This window comes from Theropithecus gelada, chromosome 14 (genome assembly GCF_003255815.1).
Source record: "Theropithecus gelada isolate Dixy chromosome 14, Tgel_1.0, whole genome shotgun sequence".
In the NCBI taxonomy this organism is placed as follows: Eukaryota; Metazoa; Chordata; class Mammalia; order Primates; family Cercopithecidae; genus Theropithecus; species Theropithecus gelada.
The window spans coordinates 116,025,398-116,039,495 of record NC_037682.1 but is presented as its reverse complement, the minus strand read 5'-3'; the positions used below and the strand labels follow the sequence as shown (position 1 = coordinate 116,039,495).

General features: G+C 40.4%; 1 protein-coding gene across 7 annotated transcripts in view; it reads left to right on the top strand.

The window, feature by feature from the left end:
* The window catches only part of MSANTD2 (Myb/SANT DNA binding domain containing 2), a 34,663-nt gene that overhangs the window by 17,925 nt on the left and 2,640 nt on the right, over positions 1 to 14,098 (top strand). The window contains exons 2-4 of one of the 7 annotated variants that reach the window (XM_025358425.1): positions 4,117 to 4,206; positions 8,254 to 8,509; positions 10,176 to 10,236. In XM_025358425.1, coding sequence (XP_025214210.1) covers positions 8,434 to 8,509; positions 10,176 to 10,236 — 137 coding nt within the window. In that variant the 5' untranslated portion in view covers positions 4,117 to 4,206; positions 8,254 to 8,433. Of the gene's footprint in view, positions 1 to 4,116; positions 4,253 to 8,253; positions 8,510 to 10,175; positions 10,237 to 14,098 lie in introns of those variants that run through there. The other 6 variants (XM_025358423.1, XR_003115760.1, XM_025358422.1 and 3 more) reach the window with 6 other exon arrangements.

The following is a 14,098-nucleotide window of genomic DNA, read 5'->3' as shown; positions in this document are numbered from 1 at the left end:
GCATCAAGATTCATTGATTTTATAATTTGTTTTAGTTAAGCAATGAATTTTTTGAAGTTCTTTGCTAAGAAAATTTTTATCCTCTTGCTAGTGATTTACTACTTTAAAATTAGGTTAATTTATGTATTGAATAAATATATACTTTGAATAAGCCTCATGTGATAGGCACTGTTCCAGGCTTGGGGAATAGAGACAACCAAGGTGGACAACATCCTTACCTCATGGAGCTTACAATCTAGTGAAATAACTTCTTAGGAAACATTAAAGTTTCTTAAGTGGCGTTTGATAATTTTCATATGCCAAACTCCTCTTAAAGGAATACTTATTTATCTTTGGGCCTTGGTTCCTCATTTGTTAAGTGAGGAAGATAAACTAGAAGATCTCTAAGGTTCTTTTCCATTCAGAACTTGTAATTTTTTTTATTTTTATTTTTTTTTTAGAGAGAGGGGTCTCACTCTGTTGCCCAAGCTGGAGTGCAATGGCGTGATCATGGCTCAGTGCAGTCTCTACGTGCTAAGCCCAAGGGATCTTCCTGCCTCAGCCTCCTCAGTAGCTGAGACTGCAGGTGCACACCACCACACCCAGATTAAATTTTTTTTTTTTTTTTTTTTTTAAGTAGAGACAAAGTCTTGCTATATTGACCAGGCTGGTCTTGACTCCTGGCCTTGAAGCATCCTCCAGCCTTGGCCTCCCAGAGTGCTGGAATTATAGGCATGAGCCACTGAGTCCGGCTCCGTAATGTTTAGAAGATGGAGCATGGTTTGTAATTAGAACCTTAGGCAATTCCACCCACCTTCAGTGGATCAGTGTATTAAAAGAAGTGTTATAAAGAGACATTTGCCAAAGACAGTGATATCAATAGGTGATGGAGAGTATCAAATGCTGCAGGGAAGTCAAATGAGTTAAGGACAAAGTTTGAGGACCATTCAGTTATTAAGAATACATTGGTCGGGCGCAATGGCTCACGCCTGTAATCCCAGCACTTTGGGAGGCCAAGACAGGTGGATCACTTGAGGTCAGGAGTTTGAGACCAACCTGGCCAATATAGTGAAACCTCGTCTCTACTAAAAATATAAAAATTAGCCAAGCGTGGTGGTGGGTGCCTGTAATCCCAGCTACTCGGGAGGCTGAGGCAGGAGAATCATTTGAACCCAGGAGACGGAGGTTGCAGTGAGCCCAGATTGTACCACTGCACTCCAGCCTAGGTGACAGAGCGAGACTCTGTCTCAAAAAAAAAAAAAAAAAAAAAGACATTGATGATCACAATAGGAACAGTTTTAATAGTCATACATTAGACTGTGATCCCCTTGGTTGACGATTGAATTATTGTAGACATTGCCTATTCCTGTGAGACCCTTTAGACATTAGGCGTGTTAAAGCAGGAAAACGTGAGAGCTTCACCATAGAGACTACTGAGGAACATAGTCAAGACTTACTTTACTGTACTTGTTTCTGGATGTGTGTTTTTCTGTTTTAAGTTGTTACTTGAGGTAGTTTATCTGGCATCTATATTGATAATCAGATAATGAATGATCAAGTACTGTGTGATGCAGTTGGAACAGATAATCAGCATAACTAATGAATCATTTAATATTGCTTAATTATCACTTCAGAAAAAAAGATTTCTTGCCCAGCAGGTAGAAAGAAGTGCTGTATTTTTTTTAGAAGAGTAAAGTAATATCCTTGTATGCTTTTACTTTTTTTTTTCTTTTTTCTTTTTTTTTTTTTTTGAGACAGAGTCTCTCTCTCGTCACCCAGGCTGGAGTGTGGTGGTGCGACCTTGGCTCACTGCAACCTCCACCTCCCAGGTTCAAGTGATTCTCCTGCCTCAGCTTCCCAAGTAGCTGGGACTACAGGTGCCCAACACCAAGCCCGGCTGATTTTTGTCTTTTTAGTAGAGACGGGGGTTATACCATATTGGCCAGGCTGGTCTCAAACTCCTGACCTCAGGCGATCCGTCCGCCTTGGCCTCCCAAAGTGCTGGGATTACAGGCATGAGCCACCGTACCCAGCCTTTGTATGCTTTTACTGATAGAAATTATTTCTTTCAAGAAACGGGAATTTGGCTAATTTACCTCTTAAAGGAAATATTAGTGCTGCTTCATCTAAATGAACAGGAAAGTGAGTGAACTGACAATTGTACTTAAAATAGTTGTTCCAATCTTTAGAATCTCCTATAAAACCTTAAGATACAAGTTTACCTTATTTTAGGGTTTCAAACTAATATATGTTCTATTTTATGGAGGAAAGAACTACGTAATGTAGAGCAGAGTTTTTTAACAAGAGGTTCTTGTATGGCTCTTTAGTGAGTCCACGTACCCCCTTGAAATTGTATGTGGCAGGTTGTGTATGTGTGCATGTTTCTGAGGAGCGGATCCATGACTCAAAAAGGTTAAGAACTTCTGCCCTGGAAAGGAAAAGCAAAATATAGAATAAAGACATTTTGAAAAATAAAAACATTTTGTATTTGCCAAAACTTGCTCTGCAGCAGTAAGTCTGAAACAAGTTTGCTACGTTTTTCTTTTTGGTTTTACTTTGTTTAGGCTTTTTTGTTTGGTTGGTTTTAAAGGATTTAGGGGATTGGCAAGTCAGTTTGTCAGATGTCAATGAACAGAAAACCTAAGAAAAAAGGTAGCAAAAGTTCTGCTGGCCCCAGATGGATTTTGCCTTAAGTAATTTCCTAATCATTAGTTACAGCTCTGTGTTAAAAGATGTATATAGAAATTTATGCTAGATTCTTAACATCTTTCTTACTGTGTGCAGAAATGGTTTTTTTATTTATGTATGCTACGTGAGAAATTTTCTTTCCTACTTTTATGCTCACAGTAACAAAATATAACTGAAGAAATTAATGTTTTTCTTAAAGATATTAAATGGTGGTGTTTTGTTTTGTTGCCTCAATTAACTAAGAGCAACTAGTTTTTTTTTTTTTTTTGAGACGGAGTCTCGCTCTGTAGCCCAGGCTGGAGTGCAGTGGCCGGATCTCAGCTCACTGCAAGCTCCGCCTCCCGGGTTCATGCCATTCTCCGGCCTCAGCCTCCCGAGTAGCTGGGACTACAGGCGCCCGCCATCTCGCCCGGCTATTTTTTGTATTTCTTAGTAGAGACGGGGTTTCACTGTGTTCGCCAGGATGGTCTCGATCTCCTGACCTCGTGATCCGCCCATCTCGGCCTCCCAAAGTGCTGGGATTACAGGCTTGAGCCACCGCGCCCGGCCAAGAGCAACTAGTTTTAACAGTTACAATAGCAGTAATGTTAAAGGAATAAGATCTTTTTCTCAAAGACCTTTGTTGCTTCAAAATACAAATCTGCTTTAGTCTGAGGTATCATTTTTAACAATTTTATAAGAACATCAGTCACTGGAAATTCACTCCCAGCGTAAATGTCCTCATCTCTTGTGGAGCATGATATGTGATTTTTAAGGCCTTGTTTGTGAATAAGCGTGCTCTTTAATCATTTGGGTAAAAGGAATCTGAAATTTATCATGTGTACTTGGCAGTGGATTAAGATAACTATGTAATCCATTTCTAGTGTGGCCAGCTTGACAACTACATTTGAAAATCTGTTTCACTGCTTGTTTTTTCTTGTAACATTGTTTCCTGCTATTATAACTAAGCTGTCCTCCCTGCAGATTGACTTTATTTTTCATCTGACATCTTAGACTGATCAAGCCAATGTTTTCTAAACAATACATTTATATAGCTGTTATGCCTTATTTCTGTTCCTCCACATTATATTGCTCCATTCCATGTATGGTCAGTTAGCTAGAACAGTGGTTTTGTCCTGGTGAATATTTTATGATTGTATGAAATGGGGCAAACTTTGAGAAAATTATTAAGCCAATACTGGAATTGGTTGGCATATGCCTTTATGATTTATTTAGTTTGTTTTCTACTTTGCCCTACCAGGGAAGAATTTAATTCTTCCCATTTCCTGAAAGTCAAAGGATTGGAGGACACTGAAGCAAAATAAACCTTAATCTTGCCTCAAAAGGAGCTTAGATAATGTCAGGAAGGGCTTTGATGAAACCACTGTCCCTGCTTATAGATCTTATTTTCCAAGCCTTTCAATATTTTATTTGCCCTTTTCTGAACTCTACAATTTCCCTCTCTTGTAGCTGGTTCGATGCCCAGAACTGAATGCTGTGCTCCAGCTGTGGCCTCACCGGTGCTGAATAGAGAGGAAGAGCCACCTTCATAGCTTACATGTGATTCCTCTGCTTATCCAACCCAATACTGGATTTACTTACTTTGGCAAGATAGCTGCATTGTGCACTGTATTTAATGTTACGTGTACTGTAACCCTGGGTCTTTCTCTGCATTGCTGCCGTTAAACCCCCAATCCTGCCAATCTAAAACTCCTGCCTTTGTTTACCTTCCCCCTCCCCCATAGACTCCCCATACATTCATCCACAATGAATGTCATCTTTTTATTCTCTCATTTCCTTTTACTCTAATCTTAAACTTTGGCAAAACTTTCACTCTGTCCTATAAATTGTCAGTTGTCAGCCATCTTATTTTTCTCCCTGCTTTGGTAATGGGACATCTTTCAAGTCTTTTCTCTGGTTCTTTTCCCTTTGTAGTCATGAAGCACTTGGCACGGTGAATTCAGTAAGCATTCTCTTGCCATTGCTTCCAGATCAAATACCATGAACTCCTGGGTTGACCACCTATCAAGTTGTTACCTATGCTTTGGTTCTTCAGTCCAGGTTTTCCTGACTCCTCCTGACCTCTATCCCTACAGCTTCATTCAGGATACAGTATTCTCTCACAAGTCTTCCTCCAGGGGGAGACAACAGCATCATGTCAGTTTACTGGGGAGATTTCCGACAGTAAGGAAAATTCCAATCTCTAATTGTGAATAGAATCGTTTTTAATAATTTTAAGCACATTTCTGCCCCTACCCCAGACCTTAATTTTTAGAAACGATTAAGCTTAAGTTACTACAAATTTCTAGGATGAGTAAAATAAAGGAAGAAGGAAGGGAAGCAAGGTTTTTGTGTTGAATAGGACGTGGTTCTCCCAAGAAAGCCAAACTGAGGTTCTTGTTGGATTTGAGAGCTGTCTGAAATGGGAATTGAGGCTTCATTTTTGTGAGCATTATTGTAATCTCAGCTCTAGAATAGGTTTTTAAGTTGGCTTACGTAGGACTGTTGACACACACAGTCTTAATTACATGCTTTAGCTAATTTAGAGTATGGAAAGTGTAACCTTTTTTGCTTTATTAGGGTGATAATTGGAAGGTCTCCACAGTTCCTTTTTATCCATCTCTAAACTCCCTCAAGTTTAACTAAATCCTGGTGCTTCTTGTAGTACCAGTCAAGCCGAAGTTTAAGTTCTTACTCTTTTTTTTCTTAGTTGATTTAAATAGCCTCTCCTTGGATCTGTGGTCTTTACTGAACCCAGAAGTTACCTCCTAAGTGCATTTATATCTTGAGAGTGTTAAAATCAGCTGGGAAATCTTTTTTAACATGATTTCAATACATCAAATTCCTATCATGGTTTTAAAAGTTACCAAACATCTTTCCTTCAGGCCCCTGATAGATATTTTACATACCAGCATATTGCACTATTTAAGTGTATTACAAAAGTACACTACAAAGTAAGAGGTAGCAAGATCTGTTAGTGTCTTTTGATAAATTGTAAAATGTATCACCTGACTTTTCTTCCATATCTGTAACCATTAGATACTGCTAGTTTCCTTATTCACAATTACATAAGCCAAGCTCAGTTTGGTGGTTCCAAAGAGAGTAAGTCTTTTCTGTGGTTTCCTCCCATGTCTGTTGCCAGAGATTGGTGGCTTTGCTTATGCTCATGTCACTTCCTGATAAGTGTGGCACCTTTCTTCAAAGGAATGTTAGTTTTATTCCCTGACTTCTGAAATAACCCTCAGCAACAGAGCCAGCTGGGCTGTTGTGTGTGCTGAGTGCTTTTCTCCAGGCAGTCAGTAAGTAGTGAGCAGTGGCATGGTTTCCTTCTCCATTTATGGCCTTGGAAGGGTGAAAGGGACATGGTTGGGACTCTCCATTTACGGTCCTTGGAGGAGTTGAAAAGAGTGGTTGGGGTGTTCTTGGAGGCAGAAACTAGACATTGTGAGATAAAAATAAATTGGCAAGGGATGTTTGGAATTCAAATTCCAATCCCTGCAAGGAGGGCAGAGGGCGCTGGGAAAGGGGGAGTGTGTAGAAAGTCAAATGAGCTCTGCTGCAGGCATTTGTCTCCTTCCATTGGAAGGTTTGCCCATGACACGTATTTGCCTATATTGTTCTAGAAAGTTTTGTCTTATGTGATTGTGACTGTCTTTTACAAAGAGGAAGAAGAAACACTTTAATAAAGAGTGTATTGTTGGAAACCTCAGTTCTCTAAGGCATCATTTGAGGCTCTGGAAGAGATCTCAAGAAAGGGAGAATGAGGCAGGTGCTTGTGCAGAGGGTAGGCCGGCTGGCTTTAGGGTGGGAGACTCTTAATTGTTGCTCTGTTTTTGTGTGACGAAGATCATCACACATGTTGTGCTTTTATTATTCCTTTTACCCATCTAGATTTCTGGCTTCAAGGGACAAATTTTTAAAGTATCTGACAGAGTATTTTATAGATTGTCAACTGTGAATTAAAGATACTGAACTTCCTGGCCAGGTGTGGTGGCTCATGCCTGTAATCCCAGCACTTTGGGAGGCCAAGGCGGGTGGATCACCTGAGGTCAGGAGTTCGAGACCAGCCTGACCAATATGGAGAAACCCCGTCTCTACTAAAAATACAAAATTAGCTGGGCATTGTGGCTCATGCCTGTAATCCCAGCTACTCGGGAGGCTGAGGCAGGAGAATCGCTTGAACCCAGAAGGTGGAGGTTGCGGTGAGCCGAGGTGGCGCCATTGCACTCCAGCCTGGGCAACAAGAGCGAGATGCCGTCTCAAAAAATAAATAAATAAAGAGACTGAACTTCCTTGGAGGCTCTATAGAGATTACTAAGAGTTGTTTTAGTTTGGTGAAAATAATTAACATATTGGCTTATCGATTGCAATCTCACGTTTAGGAGAAATTTAGTCTGGCAATGCCTATAAATTAAGTCTGAGGTGAACTACTTTTGAACAGTTGAGTTAGAAAGTGTTTGGTAGCCACCAGGGAAAAGAGATCTTATTTCAAGAAAATTCTTAGTGAAACTCAGTAAATGAGAAGGGAGATTAGAAGGAACAAAGGGAGGCAGAGATGGAATAGAGACTGGTTGCAACTTAACTAAATTTGGAAGCTGGGATTAAGCCCTTGGTTTATCTTTTGAAATGCCATATAAGATAGCATAAGATGTACCATTAAACTCAAGAAACTGGGCTAATAATCAGAAATATGTGTTAGAAATAAAGACCATGGTAAAAATGGAAGGGTTATACAAGAGAATAAAATTATTCAGGTTTTATCTGTGGACTTGCATAATGATATTTATTTGCTGTGTGTCACATGGCAGAAAAGGAAGTGAAATGACACCCCTCTGCCCTGTCCTTCCCCCCAAAAAGAAGTCACTGGCTTCATTTGTTGGTTTGTTTATCTGGCAGCTTGAGTTGGTAGAATAGACTAGTAGATTGTCTAGTTTTAGATGTAGGTCTTAGTGTACTGTTTCTTGATCATGGATGTTTGAGACCTGGAATTTGTAGCATTATTGATTTGACCTCTGTTTCAAATTTTAGCGGCTTCCACAAAGACTGAGTTAGTAAGGAATACAACTATGTAAGTAATACGTTTTACTAGCTAATTTGTTTAGGCAATTATTTTTACCCCGTATTCATTCCTTCTTAATCAAGAGTAAGTCAGGTATTCTTTGCTTTGGGAAATTCTTCTTTCTGTCCTCCCTTCCCTCACTTTTTCCAAATTCTGGGCACAATAGCAACTCTCTCTCTTCTGTGGCAGGTGTGCATCCTATTGGCTGGCTGGTATTTCTTGTTTTTTCCCCCCCCCCCTTATTCTTTTTAAATGGGGGTGGGGGTATAAAAATATGTGTATGGGGTACATGCAATAATGTTGTAATGTTTCTTGTTGTTTAATGGATAATTAATTGCAAAATAATTGTTTTAATTATAACATGTTTGAGTAAATGCTAAATTAGTATTTTTTTTCTAATATAATAATGAATTTGAAATCTAGCATTCCTGTAACAATGTGTCTATGTTTGTCTGTCTGTGTCTGTCTAATAGTAATTAATATCTGTGGTCCGTACCTGGAAGAGGAAGTACAGCTTTAAAGGAATAACAAAAGACTTTGTGTCTTAGACCCTTCGCAGGTGTTACAGTCGGGTGAAAGAACATGGTGTTGGGAAAAGAAAGAGCAGTTACACATTTGAACAGTTGGAACAGGTGTTTGGTCAGGGAGGATGGGATGCTCAGCCCTGCCAGCCTGTACTTATTAACAGTAGTGGCTTGTACCAGGAGCTGGAGTCAGATGGCAGCACTATGGAGGACTATTCACAGGAGGACTGGGGAAACCACAGTCAGGATCTCCATGGCTATCCAACAGATCAGGAATTGGGTAAGAAAGCCAACATATATGATACTTACATTTGTGTGTATTTATATACCTTTATGTATGTGCACCCATACTTCTTATCTGTAAATATCTTTGGTACTGTTCCTTATAGTGGCCAGCACGAGGCATAAAGGGCATCTCTGCCTTGTATGTCTTTTATGAATTTGCACGTCCCAGTCTATTTGGGGCAATATAGGCATCCTTGGTTTAGCCTTAAACTGCCAACTGGTGCTTGATGTTGTTCATTTGGCAAGTTATTTACCAGCAAGATTCCCAAAGACACAGAATAATTTCTAATTCTGAGCTATACAAGTACCCTCCATGACAGGTAACATCCTATGCAATTCTAAGTATCCTGTACCTTCTAGTTCTAAGATGACTGCTAAGATAATGACTCTTGGCCCAATTGCTGTAGATGTAGTTCTTAGGAATTCCTTCCTTTATCCCAAATATATTTTTCTTTTCTGTTTATGATTTGGAAAAGGTCTTCTCCCAGACTTCAGCCTGAACAAAAATTGAGGGGAAGCCTCCATTTATCTTCAGTAGAGCTGATATTTGAACTGTGTGATCATATTCCTTCACACTTCTTAAGGGATCCCATTCCAGCAGTAGCTGGAATGATTTATACAGTCATAGGCATTAAAAATGGAAAATAAAATTCCTGGTTATGAAATGTAAACTTGTAAGGCCTAAGAGTGTATATGTAGTTGTGGGGTTTTTCTGTTTCTCTGCTCATTACATGCTCCAATTTTTATTTTCATAATTTGATTGCATAATTTGGAAGTACTGATCAATCAGCCATTATACACTAAGAGCAGATTGTGTAATGAGTGCTCACTTAGAAGGGTATGTTCTTGCTCCCAGCCCTTGGTGCTCAGGCAACCCCCAAGGAAGTACAGGTCGGATTGGCAGTATAAACATGCTCCCTGAGCTTTAGATAAAAGTCCATGGGCTCTGTTTTTTTACCAAATTCTTGATGATAGAAAAAAGTTAATTCCAAAGAAAAAGGACTAAATGCTAATATGTTTCTTAGCAATGTTGTTTTAAAAATATTCCTCAAATATTGGAAGACAGTGAAAGAAGAAAGAGGTTATAAAACTATAAGACTAACAGCGTATAAGAGATGGACTTAACGATTAGAAGAATAAAAGGGGTAGATGGTAAGCGATCACTACCGATTACTTTCAAAGGAGTAATAAGGTCTAAATTACTTTGGCATTCCATAACACTGGTTTTGCCGTAGAGAGTTAAGTCACTCAAACCTTTGGGAAAAAAGCAATATGCAGAATGTGTTGATCCTGATATTGGGGGAATAATTGCTTTATAAAACCTACATAGAAAATCTAAATAGAACAGAATTATTTTTATTCTTATCCTTTTAAAATCATGTCTGCAGTGAAATTAAGCTTTAAGCTCCTAGCTGGAAATCCACTGGTGACCTTGAAGAATTTTATACTTGTCGAGCTGGTTTCTGATCTTGCATATGAATGTATGCATCTCATTATATAAGAGCTATATTTATAAATCTGATATTGGACAGTGTTTGACACTAGAATAAAAGCCTGGTTTTGGAAAGTATGGGATGATCAGTAAACATAGCTACTTATCTACATACATGCATGCCACCACTTAGGAAAACATAACTTGTTTCAAAATATTTGCTTTTCAGATGAAATACCTGTCACAAAGAGAACATTAAAAATAAAACAAGAGTCTTCTGAAGAAGCACAGTAAGTAGATGCTTCACCTTTCCAGAAAGTGTGTCTGCCTAAGTTTAATGACCATTGGGAAGATCAGAAAATATTTAGACATGTTATGAAAGTTCCGGCCATTCACCAAGGAGGCATGTCTATTCATTCTTTAGATTTAATCAGGGACTCACTTAAAGCTATTAGAAAGCATCGCAAACATAGCATCACTGGTAATTCCAAAAACTGTGATGTCTATACATTCTTCTTCTTTTTTTTTTTTTTTTTGTCTCGCTCGGTTACCCAGGCTGGAGCGCAGTGGTGCAATCTCTGCTCACTGCAAGCTCCACCTCCAGGGTTCACGCCATTCTCCTGCCTCAGCCTCCAGCATAGCTGGGACTACGCAGCTATGTAGTTGGTGGATGCCCGCCAACACGCCCAGCTAATTTTTTGTATTTTTAGTAGAGACGGGGTTTCAACGTGTTAGCCAGGATGGTTTCAATCTCCTGACCTGGTGATCCGCCCGCCTCAGCCTCCCAAAGTGCTGGGATTACATGCATGAGCCACCCACCACGCCCAGCCAGATGTCTATACATTCTTTCACGTCTTAGCTTAACTCTTCCAGCGATTAGCTAAAATGTTGATAATTTTGTATAGAAGAAGAAATAAATGTGTTACAGGAAAGCAGGCGTGTTTATGGTGTTTGACTGTGTGTGGATGTGGACATCTGGATGTTTAATTAAGGCACAAAGATGAGTCACAGGAACCTGAGTTTATCTGAGGTTAGGTGAAATGAGAGGCAGACCAGAGGGACACCTGAAGTATTTTGGGAATCAAAAAGAAAGCTCTTAGATGGCCTATTATACATTTGGAGAAGAAAGCAGTTGCTAGAGGAAAGTCTAAGAAAGTCCAGGGACAGGGTCCTCCCTGGTCCACACAACTTGATCTTCCCCAAGTTTAGCATTATCTTTTGTGCAAGGACATCGTAGTTCTTGGAATTACCAGTGACATTATATTTGTGGTTCTTTTTAATAGCTTTAAGTGAGTCCCTGATTAAATACAATTACTGAGGGGAATATACTGACAGAAAATTTATAGGGAAGGTAAGGAACACCATTCATTTTTTTCACCTGTTAACCTTGGAGTATTGTTAGCACCCACTCATTCTTGGGTGCTTCATCCCACACATGTGATCTTGATGTCTGAGAGATGGCAGAGAAGAGGCAAAAAGGGCTGTGATAGGTGACAGGCAGCACAACAAGAAAGCACTAGTTGTTTTTTTTTTGTTTGTTTGTTTGAGACAGTCTTACTCCATCATCCAGGCTGGAGCGCAGTGGTGCAATCTCGGCTCACTGCGAGCACCTGTAATTCCAGCCTGAGTAGCTGGGACCACAGGCGCGTCACCATGCCCGACTAATTTTCGTATTTTTAGTAGAGATGGGGTTTTGCCATGTTGGCCAGGTTGATCTCGAGCTCCTGACCTCAAGTAATCCACCTGCCTCGGCCTCCCAAAGTGTTGGGATTACAGGCGTGAGCCAGCGTCCGGCCACATGAGTTGTTTTTATTCAGCAAGCCACCACTATCACCTCCCCTTTGTAAATGCTCGTTTCTTTTTCAGAGTCTCTCTTTGGAATCAAAGAATTCCCGTTGTCATCTGATTCCATGTCTGAGAAGAGGGTGAGAGTTCAGGGATGAGGAGTTTTTCCCCCAAATGGTAGCCATTATTTCATTTCTCAAAAAAGAAACTAATCGCCCACATCAGTAAGTTTAAGGCCATTTCTTATTGGGAAGTAGTTGTCTCTTAGGAGTGTGACATCAAAGTGTACCAAAGGAAGGGAAACTGATTATTGTTGTAAAAAAAATAAGTTAGGCATGATGGCTCACGCTCCCGCCTTTAATCGCCGCACTTTGGGAGGCTGAGGTGGGTGGATCACTTGAGGTCAGGAGTTTGAGACCAGCTAGCCAACATGGTGAAACCCTGTCTCTAGTAAAAATACAAAAATTAGGCCTGGTGCAGTGGCTCATGCCGGTAATTGCAGCACTTTGGGAGGCTGGTGCAGGCGGATCATGAGGTCAGGAGTTCAAGACCAGCCTGGCCAACATAGTGAAACCCTGTCTCTAAAATACAAAAAATTAGCCAGGCGTGGTAGCAGTTGCCTGTAATCCCAGCTACTTGGGAGGCTGAGTCAAGAGAATTGCTTGAACCTGGGACATGGAGGTGCCAGATTCTGTCTCAAAAAAAAAAAAATTAGCTGAGCGTGGTGGCACACACCTATAATCCCAGCTACTGGTGAGGGTGAGGCACAAGAATCGCTTGAACCCAAGAGGCAAAGTTTGCAGTGAGCCGAGATGGTGCCACTGCACTCCAGCCTGGATAACAGAGTGAGACTCTGTCTCGAAAAAAAAGTGAGTTATTACAAGGCAAAGAGTGGTGGCTCATGCTTGTAATCCCAGCATCCTGGGCAGCCAAGACAGGAGGATTGCTTGAGCCCAGGAATTCAAAACCAGCCTGGGCAACATAGATAGACCCCCATCTCTACAAAAAATTTTAAAATTAGCTGGGTATAGTGGCATATGCCTGTAGTCCCAGCTACTCAGAAGGCTGAGGCGGGAGAATTACTTGAGTCTGGGAGGTCCGGGCTCCGGTGAGTCATGCATTCCAGCCTGGGTGACAGAGCAAGATCCTATCTCCAAAAAACAAAAAAAAAGTTATTACAAAATCTATACTTTCAAACCCTTACTCTCCAAAAAAAGTCACTGGTTTTTCACTACAGTGTCCTATCTCTTCCTTATAATCATTCAGGACCTTCACGGGAGGCCCAGTTGATATAACTAGGAATGAACTCAAATTTTATGGATTTCACGTCACCAGCCTCAAACCACTTAAACTTTTCTGGTGATTGGAACGTCAAAAACCAGGAAATCTAACAGACAGTTCTCAGGAATTGTTTAAATAACAATGAGTAATTTAAAAGTTTAAATAACAATTATAAATGTTTAAATAACAGTTAATGAGTCTGGTTCTCATTGTGCTCCAGAGCTTTGAAATGCTGGTGTGAATCTTGAGTCCAAATCAGCTTCAGGCTCAGATCAGCAGGGCAGGAAACTGACAGGCTTTGCAGAAGTATCCAGCCTGGCTGCCTCTCCTCCAGGTTTTAGCTCTCGGGGTGAGAGATTCTGAACAAGGTCTGGGTAGGCCAAGAGTTTCTTTAAAACGGTTCTTTGCAGGGTCTGACTATAGCATTAGTGCCATGAGAATGCTGAATAAAATAACGTGATTTGGGCATGGGATTGCTTTTTCTCCTTAGGTATAGGTGGGATTAGCTGAACCTAGCTAATCTCCTAGTCTGCTCATTTATTCAACACGTTTCTCAAGTGCCTACTATATGTCAGGCATTGGGATACTTCACTGAGCATAATAGACAAAAATCTCTGCTCTCCATCCCAACTCCTTAGCATAGTCCTCTGTAAGATCAATAAAACATTTCAAAGGAGGGCAGGGAAAGATGGTAGCTATGAAGGATAATTTTCCTTTAAAGCATCGACTTATGCAGAAATATGATCTATGTCTTAGCCTCATAAGCACCACAATCAGACATCATAAAAGTGACCAAGTGCTTTTGTCTCCTCTGAGAAGGGGAATAATTCCCTGAGAATGTAGTGATTTCATCTAGATAACCACTCTCATACTTGAAAGCTTTCAAGACAAACTAAAGGATAGACGGTAAATTCAGGGCAGTCTTAGCTCCAAGAAGCAGCTGATAACAAAATATTAATTCTTTGCCATCTTGCAAAGGAAGTCAAGGAGAGCGAGAGGACAGACTGAGAATGGCCATGTGAAGCCTCCCCAGAATGTTCCTAAAGCTCCTCCCCTAGAAGGTATGAGAATGTAACAGGAAAAGTC